General features: G+C 37.0%; 1 protein-coding gene across 2 annotated transcripts in view; it reads left to right on the top strand.

Annotated features, from left to right (window-relative positions):
* The first annotated feature begins 210 nt into the window (after window positions 1-210).
* RFTN2 (raftlin family member 2) overlaps window positions 211-22,319 on the top strand; it is a 30,554-nt gene continuing 8,445 nt past the window's right edge. The window contains exons 1-8 of one of the 2 annotated variants that reach the window (XM_039714100.1): window positions 211-342; window positions 790-936; window positions 5,938-6,121; window positions 8,011-8,122; window positions 10,054-10,366; window positions 13,374-13,574; window positions 15,824-15,945; window positions 17,043-17,146. In XM_039714100.1, coding sequence (XP_039570034.1) covers window positions 798-936; window positions 5,938-6,121; window positions 8,011-8,122; window positions 10,054-10,366; window positions 13,374-13,574; window positions 15,824-15,945; window positions 17,043-17,146 — 1,175 coding nt within the window. In that variant the 5' untranslated portion in view covers window positions 211-342; window positions 790-797. Of the gene's footprint in view, window positions 343-731; window positions 937-5,937; window positions 6,122-8,010; window positions 8,123-10,053; window positions 10,367-13,373; window positions 13,575-15,823; window positions 15,946-17,042; window positions 17,147-22,319 lie in introns of both variants that reach the window. The other variant, XM_039714014.1, reaches the window with a different exon arrangement.

The following is a 22,319-nucleotide window of genomic DNA, read 5'->3' as shown; positions in this document are numbered from 1 at the left end:
AGATTCTTATTGCTTTTTCTGGACAAGAAATTACTACATATTTTTACACTGTTACACTATGTTCATGTTGTTTTGTTGTTTTTTTTTTTTTTTCTCTCTGTAACAAAGTCCCTGTAGAAAGGAAATAGGAGCCAACTCTGAAATCTAAAATAAGGACTAAACAGCTTTTCATTTGCCTTTCTACCCTTTGAGATGCCAGAAGCAATTTCCTCTTGAAGCTGACTTCCTTTCTGGAAGTGATTTTCATCTCCAACCATGTTGAGGCTCTTTTCTCATTCTTTCATTCTGACTAACTTGCTTTTTTCCTGTCTGACTTTCTACTGCAGTTGGGAACTTCTGGAGGTAAGTAATGACAGACAAGTTTCTCTCTAACTTTCTTTTTCAGTTCTTCTTCCCCCCTCGCCCCCCCTCACCCAGTCAGTCTAGAAGGACAAACAAAGCACTATTGGTGTCCTCTGCAAGAGAGCACTGATAGGGGCTGGCTGTAAATTGACGTGGCATGGAAAATCTCTGCTAGTTGGGAGCAGCTCTAATGTTGCTGCGAAATCAAGCCTACCCTTAACCAAGTTTGTGGCTTGAAATCACCACGAGCTTACTGCTTCTACATTAAAAATGAATGGAAAGTACCTTTGCTTTTCGGTCTGGGAGCTGGACTTTTTCTCTGTTTGGATTTACAGCTAATAGGAAAAAAAATCAAGGGGAATTATTTGGTTCCTTTTTTTTCCCTGTAGTAAGAGCGAGAGATCTTGCTGCTCCCCCCACCTTTTCCTGCGACTTAATCATTTGCAGATCTTGCCATGGGGTGCGGACTGAGAAAGCTGGAAGACCCAGATGATAGCAGCCCTGGAAAAATCTTTTCTACACTCAAGAGGCCACAAGTTGAAACAAAGACGGATTCTGCGTATGAATATGTATTGCTGGATTTTACCTTAGAAGGTATTTATTTATGCTGTATCTTTACTATTTTGAAATAAGAAGGAACAGGAGTTAACTTAGTTTTGTCTTGTTTGACTTACAGTAAATCTTAGGCACTTTTATCGAAGCTAGCCAAAATGTAAGACTTTTATTTTGAAACACAAATCATGACGAAGGTTCTTACTTGTATAAAATTACAATGGAAACTGCTGAAGTATTTTTAACAACCAAACCCTCCAAATTATACAACTGTCCTCGTTAAAGAAGCTGGCTAGAAACTGTTAAGAGATTTTTCCCTAGTTTCCTGTGAGTCAGATACTGCCATCCGTACTCGCTTTGAATAATGGTTGTCTGAATTCAGTGTGACGGTTCAGAAAATACACTGTGCCTGAGCCTTAATTGAATAACAATTTTTTAAATGCACTCAACTTCCGAAAACAGGCTGTCATTGTCCTTGTTACTTTATGCAGAAGTAAGTCTGTTTCTTAGTTGTGTATCAGGAGTAACTTCCCCTCTTTTGCCCACCGCAGTCTCTTGGTAGAAGTTTCTGTTACAAGAGTCTGAGTTTTGTCTTACTTTTTTTCCCAAACGCTTTACTTGTAGTTGTTGAATAGTCTTTTGAAATTGTGACTGAAATGAAACAAAATCTGTATGCATAGCTGGAGGCAGACAGTGCTCTGTGGGATACTTCCTTCCCGAGGGTGTCCCATCTCTAACAGAGCAACTCCCTGTTCCACAAAGTTGAAAATATAAACAAGCCCAGATGGCTGCCCTCAGAGCACAGACAGCTCAGTTTTACAGTCACTTCATAGTAACTTGCATTTTCTAACAACCCAATCTACTGCTAATGCTTAATAATGGAGTAAATGCTGTTACTAGAAGGGTTGGATAAAGGGAAACAGTGTAAGTGCAGGTCTTACTGCAATTACAAGTACTTTTTCATAAACAAAACTTGGCTTTTGATTATTTTTAAGTGTTGTAATATTTTTATTTAAAATACAAGAGTCTTTCCATTAAAAAGCTGTGATGTACTAATAGAAGATATATTCTGCTAGGTTTTATAGTACTAGAAATCTAACTTTGTTCTGTTTATTTACACAAAAAGTTTCTCACTGTTTTTTTTTCCTTTTGAAGAAACAAAACTGTCAAATAAGTTGTGGTAAGATATTGGAAATAAAGCTAGGCTGCCTAATACATACTACTGAATCGTATTGTCTACTGATATATGAAGGATAAATTTTTTGGAAACTGAAGAGCATTCAGTGTTGTTAAATAGCATCCGTTCCAGATAGTTTTGCTGTGTTTTCAAGTTACAGTTTCTAATAGTGTTTTATTAATTATTTGTTTTAAAGGTGGTTGTGACCTTTGAAGTAATAGCCCATCAACCAAGTGCAATTAAAGGTGTATCTCTGTTTTAATAACCTAGGAGTACAGCAGTAAAGATTAATTTTTCTGTTGTTTTGATTTGCTTCAGTGAAATTATGAATATTAAATAGCTGAGATCAGTTTCAGAGTTACCTCACTCTTTTTTAGGTTTCTTACTGGAAGTGAGGAGATTTGTAAAAAAAGGTATCTTTCTGTTGAATGGTTCTAGATATGTGTATATAACCTTAAATTTTTTTGAAGTCTCTATTTTTAGAGCTAAGATGAATACAGAAAAAGAAGGTGGAGGCATATATCTACTGTCCTTTCTGTTGAATGGTTCTAGATATGTGTATATAACCTTAAATTTTTTTTGAAGTCTCTATTTTTAGAGCTAAGGTGAATACAGAAAAAGAACATGGTGCATATATCTACTGTTTTGGAGGCATTTTTCAATTCTGAGTGTTTCTGAAATGTGTGGATTGGCTCAAGTACTGTGGAGAACATACTGAGTTTTTTTTCCTTTTTCCTTCAGTCAGCTTGCTCCTGTACTTGTTGCTATTTGAATGTCCTTTGGCTTAACTAAGCTGAGTGAGAGCCCTTTATCACTTCAGGCCAAAGTTTTTGCTCTGCTGTCAAGCCGTGTATTTATGGCACTCATTCTGCTTTGCCTACTTCCAGAACAAAGTCTTCCTCTGCATAGGAGATTTCTGTGTGCCTAGGTGATTTCTTGCCACTGGATCTTGCATCAAGTAAAACAGAAAATTTGTACTTAATAACATTTTGAGATCTTACAGCAAACCATGTCCTGTATCAAGATAAAAGTATAGCAAGCATAAGTGTGTAATTTCAATTCAATATGCCTTATTCTATGCTTTATCAGGTACATGCAATATGAAGTCAAAATGAGCCTGCTGGGGAAACTTTCAGCAGTCCCTGATCTTTTCTCCCAGGCCATGATGCAGATTAGGTCAACCATGCTGTAGTCTGAATTTGCTGGCTGGAGTCCCTGTGCATCTTAACTAGATATTAGCTGTGCACTGAACCTTGGCTTCTCCCTTCCTGGTCCCCAAAATGCTCCCATCCCTACTGTAAAAATTAGCTTTGAGTTCCATGGAGGATGAAGGGCATCAGGGGAATCCCAAACAAAAAAATCACAGCCAATCTTTTCTTTTAGTGGACTGGAATAGTACAAAGAAGAGGGAGCAGTGGGCTCTGAAGTGTAATTTTAAATGCTAGTCAGTGACTGTAAATTCCAAGATCTCAGTCATTAAGCATACCCCAATCACACAAACAGCTGCTATTTTTGAAGTCAGTTTAACCAGAAAGTAGGGATAGTTTATGAATTTCTACTATACAGAATGCTTTTGCATTATCCACTATCCTTCTGTTAGGGAAAAGAGGAAATATTGATGCAGCCTGCTAAGATGACATGCTGTCAAGTTCTTGTCACTCTGAATACCAGTATGAGTATGTATGAAATAGCTGCTTTGTCATCATCTTCAGTGTCCTGCATCTGAGGCTTACTATGCAGCTGGAAAGTTAGCTGGAGTTGTTATTGCTACAGTGTTTTGGCTACCTGTTGAGAGCAGCTGTCAGGAAGGAAACTTTTTTTATGAAAAAGGGTTTAAGACATTTATAAAATCAGGGAAATTATGATCATATTGCATCATTCCTGCTTTTTTGGTCTGTGGCTATGGAGCAGTTATTTCTCAATACATGTGGGTCCTGGACTTACAATGAGTGGTATCATGGCATGGGGGTATTGCTAATGACAAAATATCATCTGTTTACAAAAGGGAAGTTGTGATACACTGTCTGCTTAAAGGAAAAGTGCAACAGCCCTGTCCTTGTGACTGAGAATGACTGACAGTTCAGTTTAATAGCTTGAATTTGCTGGTTATCAGCAATGAACCATTGATATGAATGTTGGTGATAATTTTTGGTAGTGTGTGTTTCCCATGGTATAAATCATTCTGGTTCTTCTTCATGGCTTTTCTGTTAAGGCTCTTGCAGTTACAAGCAGAGTAGGCCACCATTCTTTTTCCCATTAGTAGAAAGTAGTGTTAAAAAGCATTTGAGTGTTGTAAAGTACTAGTTTCTGATAGTTTGTGGCATTTTTTGTGGTCTTTTTTTAAAGCCCTCAGTAACTGTAAGTATGTCAATATTATCCACATTTTATAGTGGGAATGCAGTACAGTGGCTTTACAGAACACTACTTGTGAATCAGCAGAGTTCTAATTCAGTGTATTAGAATAAAATATTTATGCAAACTAAGGAGTCATATCTCTGACTTATGATAGTTTAAAACAGCAGGATAGACAAACTTAGTGACTTCTGTGTCTTAGGTCCTTAAATTGCTTGCTAATTGCTGACCTGCACTATAATGCAGAGAGACAAGAGAAGGTAGGGACAAGAAATTAACTCAGCAAAGTGATGAAAGATTTGTGGTATTGCATTTACTTTATTTTTTATTTTATACATTTTTAAATTACAGAATCAAAGAAGAGTTAGTGTATTTAATTCTTTTCAGTTGCATGCTTTGAAAGGGAATGTTTAGGGCAGCACATTACAGTTATTTGTATCTTGGAAAAAGTGTTGCAAGGTCACTTAGTTTTGACTGAGGCATCCTTTAATGCAGATGGGCACTGGTCTTAGTGCACAGAAGGTCCTGCAGAGAGGGATCCATCAGGATCCAGTCAAGGAGGGTGCTTGGAGCAGGGGTCAGCAATAGAGCAGCAGATTTCCAGGCAGGCTGTTTTGTTATCAGAGTTCCTAAGCGCAAAGGATGAAAGCTTTGGCAAATCTGTGCTGGCATAATGACTCTTCTGCTGCTATTTGTGTGTGAGTATTGATTTCCTGCTTTCTGAGAGCATCTAGAGTTCCAGCTGTACTTGAGAGAAACAGGAATTACTGACACATCAGACTGACTGTAGCAGAATATGTATCTGTTACCAGTGTGGAATCTTCCTTTTCTCTTTGCAAAAGCTGTGGATCATTTAAAAAAGGTTCTCCAAGAAGTTTTCCCTTTATCTCTGTAGTTTTCCCTAACAATAATGTTTTATCCAGGTGCTGTCTATTGATGCAAAATGCCTGCACATGCTGAGAGGGACCCTCCTTAGAAATCAGTGACTTATTTAGGTGTTGTGTAAGTCTGTTGAAAAAAGGAACTGGGACTGTCAAAATGTCAACTGATACTCCTCAGATCACTTCTAAGGGAAAAAAATAATGGAAACAAATCAATTGTCATAGGCTTAAATCTGTTATGTGGGAATTTACCTGAAAACTAGAGCTGAGGACTACTGCATTAGTATGTTTAAGGCTTTGTCTAGACAAAATAGTTGCTTTGTTAAGTTCAGCTCTAGTATGTGTTTAGATGTTAGCACAGCTTTTAAATCAGCTTGGCAGACCTTGATCAAACAGAATATTTTGCCAAGTATGTTAAAAATAGATCGTGTTAAGTTGCAAAAATAGGTACTTGAAGTAGTTGAATAGTGTTGAATCATCCATGAATCTGCTTTTTCTTGTGTAAATAGAACTGTAGGTTTTAATAAATGCCTGGGGACAGGTTTTGTGGGATCTACATAAAAGGAACTCACCCAAAATGTTTATAGACTACACAGTATCGTGTGCTTCTCTTCTGCTTTCAATGCTTTTCAGCTTCTTCAAATCCAGAAGTTATCAAGATCAGTTCTGTGCTGGATATAGCATCTCGGGTGGAAGAATATTACAGCAAAGGCTATGTTGTAGGAGCTGTGCATCCCATAATGCTGCCAGTGGGACGGAGGAGGAGTTTCCCTGCCAGCCACATGTATCGAGTGGTGCTCTCACGATTAAAGCTAAGGTAACAGTGAAATCACTTGAATACACTGATCCTTTACTGAAGCCATTTGTAAATGGGCTGCTCAGCATTCATAATTTATTCATTTGAAATGAGCACCTCAGATTAGCCAGTTAGTAAGGTCTTTAATTAGTGCTAAGCACACAGTAACCTAATGTTTCCTTTGTGTTAGTAAATATCCTAACAAAAATCCAAAGTGTAATAACATCTGTTTTAGAACTTGCAGCAAATAAAATTAGATTAGATTAACCAAAATACTAGGAGAGTAATAAGCTGCTTTAAACTGTCTCATGCTTGCTTTTTCTTGGTTTTCAAAACTTTGTCCTTCCCAGAGGAAAATGACATCGTTTGTGAATTAATATGTCAGGGATAGTTTGGGGTTTTTCCTTATTAAGAAGGAAATCATCGTTCTAGATCAGAGGACATAGCAAAAGCTTTGACACAGAGAGAGCAAGGGCTGGGTTATGTTCCAGATCCATGGTCTTGTTTATTACTCCTGTATTTACTAAATTAAAATCACCATGTGATCCTAAAGAACACATACAAAGCAATGTTACCATTCATTAGTTCCTTTGAATGCAAAGAAAATAACCTCTTGTTTTTATTTCAAATAACCAGGAAGTGGATTTCTTACAGCGATAAAAGCTGTGAAGCTTCCCCTTCTCTCCCGAGTCCTTATGTGATGCACAAAGGTTCTTGTCTTTGAGGACTGGGATGGTGTGAATTGGAAGCTGCCTTGCTGCCACTCCAGTAAAACATTCATTTGAGAGAAATTCTCAAACCCCTTGATTAAACAAGCATTGTCAGCATTATTTGCTGTTCATGCAACTTAACCTTTATGAATTCATCTGCAAGCAAGGTGAATGCTGTTCCTGTGGGCAAAAGGTTGAGTAAGAAAACAAAATGCTTGCCCTGGAGCTGGGGCTTCCAAGAGCTGACACTGCCAGCACACAGCTCCCACACTTTGCCTTATCTCTGTAGATGTGACATCCTTTGGAAGTTGTTGTTTGAACTTTTAGGCCCTTGAATGGGTAAATATTAAGATTCTGTAGCCTTCCTGTGAAACTGGCATAGGTTCCAGTTTCCTTCCCAGGTGCCATGTGTACCAAGGCTGGTTTTGCTTTGGGCAAATACACTTTTTCCAACTATTGTTTGGAAAGTTAGCTTTTATATTTGAATATGTCTAATTGATGTTCTTTTCTAAATGAAATTATTATACAGAAAAGCATCAAATAAAATCCAGTTATATTATTGGCATACACTAAATATTGTCTGACTAATGACACAGCTGGCTTTAGAAGAAACATGAGTACTATTCTGTAACTTTAAATGGAAGTTAGAGTTTGTCAGCTTCAATATGGGAGATTTAAACATTATTTAACCCTTAGAAAGTGTCTTTCTATTGTATTCGTAGTATTTGCCTATACTGTTTCATTTAACAGCTGCAGCTCTGCTTTAGTTACAAAAACTAAGCAGCAGAATATTAGAAGGGTAATAGGACCATTTCTATTCATAGTATCTTTTCTACAAAACTGAACCTGCTTTGCGCTTACTCAATTTATGGTTTAAATTTGTGTGTTTTGCATTTATTTCTTATGAATGCAGAGCTGTTTGTCAGTAAAGTTTAATTTCCAAAATCTCTCTCTGCATGGTGTTCAGATGAAATTCCTATTAAATATTAATATTCTTATCCTGGCATTGAAACACACAGTACCTGTCACTTTGTGTAAGAAGCAACAAAATACCAAAACCTATTGAGTTCTAACTAGTATGAAGAAGCATTGTCAGGATTTCATTCATAACTATCCCAAAAGAAAAGAATTCTATATGCAAGCATTTGCTCAAGTTGGCAGCAAACTCCTGACAAAGACTGCTTTCTTTCTGTGTTCTAGCCAGAAGCACACAGCACCCAGAGGACAAAGACACCCCAGGCTGGTGATTGAGGAATGCCCTTTAACATATGAAACACTGACAAATGAAGTAGTGAAAGAACTGCTAGAAAAGGTAAGGGAGGTTTTTTCCAGCTTCTCTTCAGATTTTTGTTTATATCATACATGTAAGTTATATTTAGTGGTTGTGGTTTTAGTTTTGTGTTTATTTTATAGAAGCTACGAAACTTTTCTCAAAGTGAGAAAAGAGTTACGTTTGTAATGTAGGACAAAGTTTCCCTGTAAAGCTTTGGAAGTCTTCACTGAAAGGAAAGTCAGGCTCAAGCTTGGTCTCTCTTTATAAAATACTTACATGATATGTGAACTTTTTTCCTGAGTTAAGTACCTAAGAAGAAATGTTCTTTTCATTCTTTAACAAAAAATACAACATGTATAGCAACTGTAGTAAATATTTACTTAGCACAGCTTTTGAAAACATTATATAGCTACAGAAAACTTCTACTGGAATGCAAGTTACAGTTCTAGTTCTTTTTGTGTTTAACTTCCTTTGCAAAATTGAAGACATGCTGAAACAGGAAGCTATTGTTATTACAAGAGTTAGTGATATCTTTCACATTAGCTGCCAAGGAGGGTAGTTGAAGGAAAAGCATATTGGAGATCTTTAATGATCTTTGAAATTTCAAGAATTGTTTATATGTTATTAATGGCTTGTTTTGACTTTGTCAGGTGTTTCAAATTTAAAGGGTGATTACATTATGCATTTATAATATACATATATATATATACCTATTCCAGGTTGGTGGTGTAGTGTAGCAGACAGAGATTAGAAGGAAAAACACACTTGAAATGAGCAGTGATGGAGTCTTGGAAGCATATCTGTTACAGAAGTAGTATGTGAGAATAATTTGATTTTAAAATGCTCTGTTTTAAAAACACAGAGCCATTATAATCCAGACAAATCTTAGTACTCTTTTAAGAAATGAAACAAAAAGATTTTGTGGTGTTTCAGCAAAAAGATTATGGTATTGTCTGTTTTTCTCTCTGTGGCTTGTTAATTTTAAAACCATTTTGGCTGTCCTTGAAGCAGCAGCTCTGTATATATAACCCAAGTGGTTGGCATATTGTATCATTGCTGTACATAAATAATGGCAGTAGATAGATGAGAGTGTCACTATCATGGTACTAAAAAGGGATTGCAGTACCATCAGTTGTTTGGTTTTTTATTCACTTTGGGGATTAATAGCTTATATGAGTAAACTGAATAAAGGTCCTTCCCCCTCTGCCCTCACTTAATCCAGTACTTCCCATGTGATGTCTTCTTTGTGAGCTGAAGCTCCTGTATTGACCTGTGAGGATTTTACTTCACAGGGGAGCTTGTAGTACAAGGTGTCAGTGGGGTCAACTTCCTCAATGGCAGCACTGCTTAACAGAGGTAGAAAACCACCTCCAAGAACACACATCCCACAGGTGGCACACATGTCACAGTTGTGTATTGAGACTCCAGTGCAGGGAAGACACCCCTGGCTGAAATAAGAGGCTCTTCATTTGCTTTTAGCTCCCTCCTCTCTCTGCTCCTCCACTATCCTCAGTAATAACAAAGCTGAGTAACTCCAAGGGAACCAGGGGGTAATGACTCATGACTCATGAGAGAGATACTGACCTCCAATACTACAGAAGTATTTTTAGTATGACTGGCATCACATATTTAGAGAAATACAATTTATAGCTCTACCGTACTGCTTATCAATACAACACAGTAAATAAAATACTTTGGGTTTGTTCTAAATGAAGGATTTTGTGTACTCTGAGGTCAGTACCAGTGTTGGCCACCTTTCTTGGCCTGACTCCAAAGACAAGCTGGAAAACTTCCATTTACTTTGTAGTAGGGGCAGCATCAAAGACAAGTCACCCTTCTGTAATACAGTGCTAGGCCTTTATGTCCTCAGCAGTTTAGTAAAGTGGTTCATGTATATACAAGTTTTAAAGAAGAAAAAGGTCCATGCAATTCTAAAATGACTTTGCAGCTAAGTTTATGTTGTGTTGCAGGTTAATGAAGCTGCTAAAAGAGGAAAGAAGTTTGTGGGATTTGTAACACAGCATTTTCCTCAGCCTAAAGCCTGTAATGGAACAAGCACAGATGGAGGTGCAGAGCTGGAATCAACTCTGGGCAGAAGAAATCGGGAGCACAGAAGAGAAAACTTTGAGGAAAACTATAAAAACTGGAATGAAGGGACATTGAGCGGCCACTCATCTGAGAGTGGGATAGAGGAGGAAATGCATGGAGAAAGCAGACTCCTAGAGGATTCAGATTTCCAGTTTGGAAAAGAAGTCAGCCCTTCTAAACCACGAAAAGGAGATGGTAATAAATACTGCTTGTTTGTTGCAGAAATAAGGTATTTAATTGAGTTATTGAGGCATTGGGAAAAATAGAAGAACGGCATTTTCTGTTGCACCAAATACTGGTTTTGGAAGGTGGATATGTAAATGCATACATATTTCTAAAAGAATTGCCAGTAAAAGAAGCAGAAGAAATATTTACCTTCTGTTTTATCTATGTGAGCTGTAATAAATATATTAAAATGATATTTCAATTTTCATATATACTATTGTAGATGTACTGTCAGAATTCTAGTTTGCAATTTAAAGAAAAAAAGACCACAAACATACCCACCAAAATCACCCATAATATAATTGTGGCTTGAAATGTTGTGCAAGCAGCAAGGTTTTTTGCTCAATATGTGTATAACAGACATGTGGCAGTAAAAATCCTTCCTTTTAGAAGGATGCAATTGTTATATTTTCTGCAATGCACACTTAGTTTTACTCAGTACGAAATTATAAACACGTAATGATTTCAAAGTATATGTTGTGATTCCAGTTATGCCTGTTTCAAAGCTGACAACAAAGAGAGCCCCTTCCAGCTAGAGCCATAATTTTACATGCTTCCAGGCAACTCACATAATGTACACCAAATAAATCCGTTCATAATGGATTCTTTCTGGGTAATGTGCCTTCAAGAAGTGTCCTGAAAGAGATCACTGAAATTAATGCATTGACCATGAAATCGAAGACAATAATTGTTACAAAATGAATTTCTTAGAGAAAAGTAAGCATTAGAAGTATAGGAAGGAAAAGCATAATTGAAAAAATGCTGGTGCTGTGATAGACAACTTAGTTGTAGAAGGATGAGGTGCTTGGTGTAGTCTGTGAAGAAAATGAAATATTGACTTCTTGTACTGAAACTCTAAGGCCTCCTGGCTGCTAAGAGGAAAAGGTAAAAAGAAAGAAGTAATCTAAGTAAGAGAACTAATGCAGGACAGAATTGTGTGGAAAGCAGGCATCATGAAACTTTCTTGTCAGGCTGCATTCCCTGATGAGCCAGACATGTTTTAATTGCTCTCAAAAGCAACCTTTTCACTTTCCTGTTAAAGCAGCCTCTCCAGTTTGTAGACTGTGAGAACAATGACCCGAAGCACAGAGATAATCAATTTCCCTCTTATTTTTAACACTTGAGTAAAAGCAGTTTTTCTACAAGTGAGCCTTTATAGCATAATCTGGTAAAGCTTAACTCTTTTCTTACAGCTTGAAATAGTGGGTTTCCTATATATCAGCGTTCCTGTAAGAAGTGGAAAACGAGGTTCTGTTCAGGAGCACTGTTTGTGCAGGCTGGTGTGACCAGGTAGATCAGCAGCCAGTACATCCCCTACATGCAGTGTTCTCAGGAAACTTCAAAAAGCTTTGGCAAGGACATGCCAGGCTTCTCTACACCAGTCAAATAGAAAATCGCTGGAGTTCATAAGATAAAACTTCTGGAAACTTAATCACCTTTCTTGGTGTATATTTTATGTAATCATCATTTTGAAAAATACTGATGTAAATTTCCAAGGCAGTCTTACATGTGTGTAGGTATATACTGCTATGCCAGTGTGCCACTTCCATTTCCCTCTGCTCAAAAGAGGCAAAAACCTGTATCCAAGTTCTAGATTTGGTTTTTGTAAGTATGAATTTTTACTGTTATGTTGCTTTTTGATCTACTTTATTGGATTTTGGCTGTAATACATTGCTTGCAGAGGTAGGTTTCTGGTAGATGTGAGGAATTGAATAGTTGTATTGGGAAACAATTTCCTTTTTCTGTAGAATATATGGTAAAAGAAATTAAGGTTTGTCAGGATAAACATATCTATTCCGATGTAAGCACCTATGAAAGCAGTAAAACTGTATAAAGAATTATCTCTTACTGAATTTGTTCTGAATCTCCCTTATTCTAGGCACCTGATATCACCTGCAGTGGGTGTAGTAACACTTCTGAAAGCAGAGAGGGATTCTTCCAGATATTGGTTCAGATTAATTAGAGTACCAATCCTATTTTGGAAATTTCTGTTTCTGGAGCCTAGAGAGACTGACTTCTTAACTGGGGTCATCTAAGCAAATTCCTTTGTTTTGACAGTGCAAAATGGAAATTTCTGTTTCTGGAGCCTAGAGAGACTGACTTCTTAACTGGGGTCATCTAATTCCTTTGTTTTGACAGTGCAAAAACTTTGATATTTAGAGGTTGGTTTGCATTGATTTAGGCTGCCCAGCAGTATTAGGCAATCTGAGGATATTTCTGGGCAACTGCTTTGTGTTACTCCTCTACACCAGTGGCACACAAGTGTATTTGTGGAGCACACATAGTTAGGATTCTATTAGGCAATCTGAGGATATTTCTGGGCAACTGCTTTGTGTTACTTCTCTACACCAGTGGCACACAAGTGTATTTGTGGAACACACTCACATAGTTAGGATTTCATAACTTGTGCTTGTTTGTGACTGGTTTTGTTACAGCACTGTATTAATACATAGACAGAAAAGAAATTTGAGGATATGTTGGTTTTGTATCCTTAACTTCCACTGATCATCAGTTACTATGGGAAAATCCCAGTAAACAACTAATTACACTGGGACTTCAGAGAATAACAGGTTAAAGTCAGAGCAAGGCATTGCTTACATTTGCAAGCTTAGGAAATTGTCTTTTGTTTTTAAGGTTGCAAATATTTGTAGCCAGAAGTTCCACAAGTGGCAGAAATGAAGGCTGTTTCCACTGGCTTTTCTTAGTCCTTGTATGTTTTCTTTATGCAGACCTCAACTACCTGAAGAATTCAGTGACAGCCCAGCTGTAATAAGTTCACATTTTCCTCATATCCCAAAGTGTACCTCCTCTCACACCTTCTCCTGAGTGTGTTTAGGTCTCCAGCAGAGCAACATTAAGAAACAATTATTAAAACTGTTGCTTAGAAATATAAAATTATGTAAAAATAGGAGATTAGTAATATTGCATATTTTGGAACACTGTCTTTGAGAGTCATTCTTCCTTTTTCTCTCCTTAGACAAGCTCTATACAGTCTTCAATGTTTTTGATGATGATTCTACCTGCTGGACCTACCATGAAGGTGTTTTGTCTATGAAAGTAACAAGAAAGGGGCCAGTTGTTAGTACACTGGAAGCAGACTGGCTAGAACTAACTACATTTTATTATAAACAAGGATTGGCCTTAGTTGATTCTTTTGTACACTGGGAAACTTCTAAAGGTGAGTAGTGTCCCAGACTATTGGGAAGCTTTTGCTTGTTTACATAGAATTATGTAACTTGAAAAAATTATGATTATATTTTACTTCTTGATGGGAGGATATATATGTGAGTATGTCCATATGGATCTGTAATAAAGATAAATTACTCCCTTTTAGATATCAGATTCCACAAATTCATAATAGACTAAGTAACTGAAATTTTTGCTTTGTTTTATCAAACTGACAGTTTCCAAAGCAGCAAACTAGAGTAGCTTTATAAAAAAATAAATCTCTTGTGCTAGTTCTTCTGGTTTGGTTTGTGCTTTTTGAAGGAAAATACAATGGGATGATAAGTGTTTAGAACACTTGAACTGTGTTGCTGGTAAGATGTGTAATTGGGAGATTCATTTCCATTTGAACTGGATTTGTCTGAAAGGCAGAAGTTAAAAGAGTGCAAAAAATAGTAGTGACTACTGTTGTGCAATTACTTGGAAAAAAAGTGAAGAAAATTGTAGTACCCTAGAGTTAGGAGTACAGACCAATACAAACTGAGATGATTATCAAACAACAAATGTTGTTTGATAGCAAACCTACACTGTATACTTCACTAAGGTGATGCTTTGGTTGCATTTGTACCTGTCTTACTTATACTAAGTTGGAACTTGTTGATGTTCCTTCAGAATTAATTATTGCAGTGTAAGCAAAATACAGGGTTGCAGTAGAGAAAAGTCTTGTCAAATGTTAGTTGAAAAGATTCCAGGCACCTTAAACAGTTTTTTAATGCTCAGGATGATTAACAAGTGCAATAGATAATTAGTAATGTATTAAAGTGCCTTTCATAAGTAATTTTGTCTGCTTTTTACATTAATTATGTGAGGAGGGTAAAATTACTGTCAGTTTGAGCAGTTGCAGTATTTACTATGCCTTATCCTTTTTTCTGATAATTTTGATTTAAAACAATATGCACTCTTGTATTATTGAAGACCTTAAAAAAAAAACCTGCAAAACACAAGATCTTTGCAATTTAAATTATGATTTTTAAAAAACAAAAATCTGGCAGTAATGACAACTCTTCAGTTTTCATTGCTCTCCACGGTTTTGAGTGTGAATCACTGTTTCTGTAGCTCTGCAGTAAATTTAGTGACTCAGAGGCACATAAGCTCATCAACGTAGATTTACTTCTGATGGAATTTGGCAGCAAGTGCCTCTCAAACTGTATATTTTGTGCACATGAACAGTCTTAATGCCATAGTTTGTAGCAGTCATCTTTTCTACTCTGAAACTGTTACTCCTATTTATTGAAGTCAGTGAAATGACCAAATTTCCTTTGGTGGGGGAGAGGTGAGAATTCAGACTTGTAGTTTTCATTATAGAGTTTTTTTAGAGCTGGAAAAGAACTCTCTGGAGATCTGTTACAGTTCACTGAAGGGTGGTTTTGCAGCTGTTGAAATTAATCTTTGCAGCTGTTATCCAACAAGAGTTTTACAGTCTTGCCATTCCCCACAGAGAGAGCTGTCTGCTCCTCTCTGCATGAATGACTCCCCATCTTTAATACCCAGGTAATCACATACCTCATCCAGTGTTGGAGTGGATTTAATGCTGATATTCTGAGGATTACATGATTTTGCTGTACCAATTTAGTTTGTTAGTCAGCTGTCAAGGTAAATCTCCACAAAAGGAGTTTCCCAAAGGCTGTTAGGAGAAGCAAAACCAGAAACTGAACGGATATTTGATGCACAGCTTTAGTTTGGGCCAAACGGATGCTACCAGGCTTTGACATGTGAGTCAGGGAGCTGTGCTCTGAAACTTCCTTCCCATCAGGAATCCTCCTACAATTACTTACTTCAGGCTCTTCCTGTGGCCATTTCTGTGTTTAAGTGGCTGTAGTTGAGCTTTACACTTGATGGTTCACTCATTTTTGTGCTCTCCCCCACCACACCAAAAGCCACCTGTATTGTCAGGATGACAATATTGAGGAAAAAGGGTTGTGCCCATCCTCTGCAATGAATATGTTGAATACAAGAAACTGGAAATCATACTGGAGTATCAAGGGGTTAATGCTTTTAAGACAGTTGTTCATAGTTCAATTTGTATTGAAAAAAGGGATTTTAATAGTAAGTTTACTTGCACACTTCATAAATAATCACGAATTTCAGTTTGCTGAGTTATTTAATTTTATTTTAGAGGACTGTTCAGTGAGAAAGTAACATCTTGTGTACATCTTGGTAATCTAGCAACCTAAAACTTAATGCTTATGTTTATGTTCACAGGGGATTATTTGCCCAAATCTTTAGAAGGATTATTTATCTATGAAGAAGAAGGTGCTGGGGTTCCAGGTTCTAACAGGAAAGGAAATGATGCAATAGTTGTTGAACAATGGACAGTCATTGAGGTAAATAGGTGATGATTTAACAGTGCTATTTCCTACTGGTATTTTTCTTTGTTTTTTGCTTTAGGATGCTGGTACCAGTGTTCCATAGACGTTCAGGATGGTTCCCTGAAATCACCTGCATGGGCTTTACTAAAGCCCCAAATGATAAAATGAGATCAGATTTGTGGGCATTGGTAAATGTGCATAAAAGAAATATGTGGCCTGACATTTGTAAATGCTCATACCAACAAATACAACTACCAAAGAAAACGTCTTGAGGGATTTTCATGTGTGTTTCAGACTAATTTAGGTGTTATTTCAGCAAGTGCAGATCACATTGGTAGTGTGAAGTGTTGTTTAAAAAAAGGAGAGAAATTAGCTAGAACTAGAAAAACAACAAGAGAAAATTGATAGTGAATTAATTCAATATGATATTCAGATATGTATTTTTATGAAAATTTTACTGCTAAGTATGAAATACTTGGATTTCCTAATAAATTGACATCTACTGCTGTAGTAGGTTACAGCAATAAAATTACTTAAATTACTCTTTAGAAATATTCTAATATTTTGTTTATTTGTATGAATGATGTCTGAAATCAGTTGTTGTTGGATTTTCTTACTTTTGAAATATCCAATAACAAATACATTTACAAGTGTGAAAGAAAACCAGCATCAAACTAAAAACTTGTGTATTTTAAAAGAAGAAGACTACGATCAAAACCTTAAGAATGTAGCTAAATAAGATGCTTATTTTTCACACATGGAGTGAAAACTGTAAAGATGTCAATTGAGACACCTAATTACGGTGCTTAAAAAGTTTTAGGCACTAATTAGCAAAGTGACAAGTTTAATGAGTGAGATGTGCTTTCAATTATGTCTTGATGAGCCAGGGCTCATGCCTAATGTTAATAAATTCTGTTTGCCGTGGATTTTGTAGTTTTGAACTTTTCAAGTTGTTTTCAGTTTGAAATAATGAATCTCCATCAAACAACAGCTTGATGTCATCTCAAAGGATTAGCTCATTAAAAGTGAGAGGGGAGGTGTTGTAATTGTGTAGAAATGCAAATATAACCTGTACAGAGTCTCTTTACTACTTTTTATAATTATTAATGTAGGGGTGTGAAATTAAAACAGATTATGGACCTTTACTGCACACGCTGGCTGAGTTTGGATGGCTCCTGACCTGTGTCCTGCCTACACCAATTGTACGACATGACAGGTACCCAAACTCTTGCTTACAGCATTTTTGGTGTGTGTGTCTGAGAATTATCCAATAATTACTTGCATACTTAAATGTAAAAGGAAGAAAAATGCTGGTGATGTTAAATGTATGTAAAGTTTGAGATGTAAGTAGCGTTTTCATGGAGTGCTTTGCCATCTCTTCTTAGGACTACTGATTTCAATGAGTCTAATTCTAAATTTAAAATACATTGTGTAAATCCAAACATGAAAGATTTTATTTAGGAAACTTTTTATCACATACCCACTCCACAGCAAACATGTTTCAACTAGAAACAAGTGTTGAAATGTTTTACTAGTTTAGGACCTTGGTGAATGACTGATTTAGACCATGGAAAAAGTCATGTTGTCACAAAACAGTCATGGAGTGTTTGTTGCAAATTAGGGCAGAGAATGTGCTAATCCAGCAAGTTTTTGGGCTCTTTCTCTTCTCTAATATAGACATTATGGTTCAACTCAAACATAATACCAGACTACTGGATTTCAGGTCTCTATCTCTAATGCTTATTTAGAGCATTGATTCTCTTCTCTAATATAGACATTATGGTTCAACTCAAACATAATACCAGACTACTGGTCTCTATCTGTAATGCTTATTTAGAGGATTGAGGGGACTCTTTTCTCCTCTTTTCTCTGTAAGAAGAGCTAAATTGTAGACCTGGATTCCTCATCAGGTTCCAGGCTTGCTTTTTTCTTTCTCTTTTTATTCTTAAATAACCCCTTCCCAAAAGATACAACACCTAGACCAAGCGTTCTTAATACCTCTCTTCTCTCATCGACTCTTTTCTCCTCTTTTCTCTGTAAGAAGAGCTAAATTGTAGACCTGGATTCCTCATCAGGTTCCAGGCTTGCTTTTTTCTTTCTCTTATTCTTAAATAACCCCTCCCCAAAAAGATACAACACCTAGACCAAGCATTCTTAATATCTCTCTTCTCTCATCTTTTTTTTTTTTTTAATTCTCACCCATTAGATTGCCAAACTTCAAAAGCAAGCCAAGGTACTGAGGCAGGGCTTAGGGCTCATTAGCAACTGTGAAAAGAGTGGATGACTCGAGTAATCTCTGGATCCCAGACCTCACTGTGTTAAATCAAGACAGCATGAAAAAGATCTGCATGAAAGATTCTAAGAAAACTGTTGCAAGAAAGTAGAGTTCTGCTTAAGTCATTTGACATATTTAAATCAACTCATCCAATATAAGAAGGAGGCTTTTGTGATTAGGAAATAGGTGTTGGGGTTTTTTGGCAGTGTTTTTTCTAATGGCTGATTTTAATCAACTGGTTAAATGCAAACACAAGAAAAGCTGTGGTAATATAGGTTCTGTTGCCTTTTTTTTTAAGAGTTTTTCTAATAGCTGATTTTAATCAACTGGTTAAATGCAAACATGAGAAAAGCTGTGCTAAAATATGGTAACATAGGTTCTGTTACCTTTTTTTTTTTTAAGAGTCTCTGTTTTGCTTTCCTCTGGAAGAAGCAGCAGTTTCCAGAATATGAAACAAACGGTTATCCTTTAATGTCTTCAATAATTTTGTAGCCTAAGTGTGTTAGCTTTGAACATGGTGACTTATTGGCTATATGAGCTACCAGGCCTGGTTTTCATAAACAGCTGAAATTTTGGCCAAATCTTAGAGCTTGAGAGTAAGTCTTCAGGATCTGGGTATAATCTTTGAAGAATGAGAGGGAGATTTTAGTAGTCATGGTGTGTTCTGAGTCATAGGATGAGAGAATATTTAACTTCCAACCTTTTGTGTCCCACAAGCAATGTAACTGAGCCAGTCCCCACAGGGTTTGGACAGCAGGGTCAGGAATGTCCTGAGCAGCTGCTGAGTGACACTGGGAGTGCCAGCCTGTGCTTGCAGCACATCAAATGCTGCTGGTTTGTACCTCAGAGATCACAGAGCCAAGGCAGGGCCAACTAAAAGAGGCTAAGTGCTGTAAGGGGAAAAAAATAGGCTGCAGTGCTGAAGGAAGCATGAACAGATTGATTAGGCTGGGGCTGTCCCTTGAATCAGTGAGAATATACCAGGAAGATATTTGGGTCTCAAGCAGTGCTGTACCCCAGATGTGGAACAGCCAGAGCATTGATAGCAGTGCCCATGCTAAAGGGGTTGTGTCCTGGCCAAATCTGAAACTCATTCATTTTGTATCCACTCTAGAGTAACTCAGCCTAATAAAAACCATTTGTTTTCTGGCCTAAATGGTTGAGTAGGAGTCTGTATGAATTGTCTAATGCTTGTTATCCCATTGTAGTTTGAGTTTTACTCTTGGAAGAAATAGGATGAATCATGTTCTGTATGCCTGTAGTAGATCTCATATACAGCAATTCAGTTTGCTTTAAAAAAGGGGAGAAGCTTATGAACAAGAATTCCTAATTAGGGATTGAGAATTCATGAGAATCAGAAAATTAATGTCTTCCTGTTCTGATAGGCTGAGTAGTGATTGATAACTACTATTTTTAGGCATTGATGTTGGTATTTAAAGAGGAGAAGAAATTCCTGCATGGTTACTGTGTGTCTGCTATGAAAGATGCCATTACTGTGGTGGTGCTGGGTTATCCTAGGAATGCAAAAGTCTTAATAAAGAAGGACACTTTATGCTGCTCAGCAGCTGTTTTTTTCCCCAGACTCAAAACTTTGACCTCAAAACCCAGCCTGAATATTAAGAGGTTTCAGAAACACTGAAGAAACAAAATAAGCAACAACTTGGGATGATCTGACAAAATATTTTCATGTTTATTTTTAAAATAGAATTTGTGCATAGCATTTAAAGAAAGTCTTATCTATTATCCCCATTTTTACTCATGGTAGTATTTTCCTCTATTCTGTCTTTCTTTTCTCCTAATTTATTGCAAAACTTTGCCTCATGTCAGATCTTTTGTGAGTATTTGCTTGTAAATTACTGCTACTCCAGTTTTTAGTATGGTAGTACCGTGAGTTTGTACAAGTCCCTACATGTTTGTATTGAAAACTAGAATTACTTTTAAGGCTTTTTAAATTTTTCATTTAATAGATCCTTGGAGCCAGGACACTTAGTATCCCAGGCTGGTGTCTCTCAAAACTGAAAGTCAAGATGCTATCCAAAGTTATGTTTTTTTGAGAAATGAAAACGCAAAAAAAAACCCTCACAAAAACCCACACCCATACTTGAAAACAATTTATCTTACTCCCCTTGGTCATTTTCAGAAAATCTTGTCTAACATCTGTTCTAAGTGCTTTGTACATTCAATATTCATGCATTAAAAAAATGGATCTGTAAAAACCAGAGCCATTGGCAGTACTGCTGAGCTTGTAGCCTCATGGTGTTTTGGAGGACTCGAGTATAGCTGTGTAAGGGAACACAGTTTTGCCCATACAGCATAAGCAGACAAACAAATTGCTGGTGTTCCAACAAAAGAGCCTCTGTTGCTCTTCATCACTCTTAAAAGAAGAGACAGGAAAAAGGCTTCAGCAGCCTTACTCTGCAGTGACCTTTATTTCCCATCCCTGATTACTGTAGTCCCTGAAAATGGCCAGGGCAGACTGTGGGCAATGCACTGCAAAAACACTGACTTTATGGTTATTCATTTATCCTGGCCCAGCATTTAATCTAGATTTTCAAAATGCCCTGACTTATGAGGCAAAGAGGGAATGTAGAAATGTGAGGGAAACTGTGGAGCTTCCCTTGCTCTAAGCACTTTTTCTCATTTAAATTCTGTGGAAATCCCACTGTCATTGAGTTCTTTGTGAATTAAGCTCATAGCTGCTTTGTCGTGTGCGGCATTTTAATAAGGTCAGACTTAGAAATTTGTTAATTTACTTCTTGTCTACTCACCATCATGTCCTTTTTCTGTTCTAGTAGAATTTGTACAAGCTGTAGCTCAGTGTTTGGGTTTTTTTCTTTTCTCTGCAGGAATGCAGACACTGTTACAAAATAAGCCTTAGGCTCTTCCCCATGCCAGAGACTGTGCTCAGCCTCGTTGCTTGGAAGAGACATTTTTCAGTCGATCAAGAGGGACATAACTGAGGCACAGAGAAATACCTAGCCAAGTGGAATAAGGTTGCAGGATTGCAGATTTCCTTGTAATGACACAAAATCTAAACATTGTTTCTTTTAATGAATAGTGAGGTAGGGACTCTTAGAACAGGAAACCTTGTTAGGCTTAAGGAAACAAATGAATTTGTTCTCCTGCTTTTTTGTTTTTCCCACAAGCTGGAGTTTTAGTTCTCTGTTCTCATCCAAGAAAGAGAACAAAATGCAAAGATATGCCGTGACCTGAGTTGAGCCAGACTGAAAAAAAGATTGTGAGGGTCCAAACAGAATCACAAATCCATCATCACCAACTATTGATCTGAGTGGCTGTTTATGCTGAGAATAGTACTGGTTTGTGAACTTTCTCAGAGCTTACTTCCAGAAGCTTTACTGAGGGATGGCTGATAACAAACTCTTCTGAGCTCATAGGAACAGTTCTAATCCCTGGTTTTTCTTGGAGCAAATCCTTGATGTTAAATACAAAATAATTTTCAGTTGTGAAAGATGCATCAGTTGCCTTGACTTCATGTGTGTGGTGGTTAACCTTGTGACATATCCATGCTGAAGTAAAAGTTTACGTTGTTTTAGTAGTTCCTTGTAATGTTATGCACAATAACACAGTTTTATGGTCAAGAATAGGTAGGATCATAAATACTTCAAATGAGCTGCCATCTCTTTGGTGTTTCTATTTTGCTACTTTCATTTAGTGCACTCTTAAAATCTGTATGTACCCTTTGGCCAAACAATTTCAGTGTTTTGCTTTTATATGCTTAAAGATCTTATTGAGTACTGCCCAGAAGCAGCTGGGGGAAGAAGAGCTTATAAAAATGTAGTATCTGATATTTAGAAGAAAACAGGAATTTTTAAAATCTTCTTTTTCTGGAGTTCTTGTCTTGAAATTGTTTCACTTTCAGTGACATGGGCTTGGGGTTTGTATTATATATCCTGTCAATGTGATGAGATGTATTTCTGGTGGAAAGGTAATAGAAGTACATTAAAACTTAGAGGATTTATTTATCACCACTACTAAGGGGGTGTAATGCTGATGAAATATCATATCAGTAATATATGGTCTGGGGAGCAACTTCACTAATCATGTTTATTTTTCTACAAGTATTCCCATTCGGGGGGGGGGGGGACCCAACCAA

This window comes from Passer montanus, unplaced genomic scaffold (assembly GCF_014805655.1).
Source record: "Passer montanus isolate IOZ18808 unplaced genomic scaffold, ASM1480565v1 scaffold1, whole genome shotgun sequence".
Lineage (NCBI taxonomy): Eukaryota > Metazoa > Chordata > Aves > Passeriformes > Passeridae > Passer > Passer montanus.
This window is presented reverse-complemented; position numbering and strand designations above follow the sequence as displayed.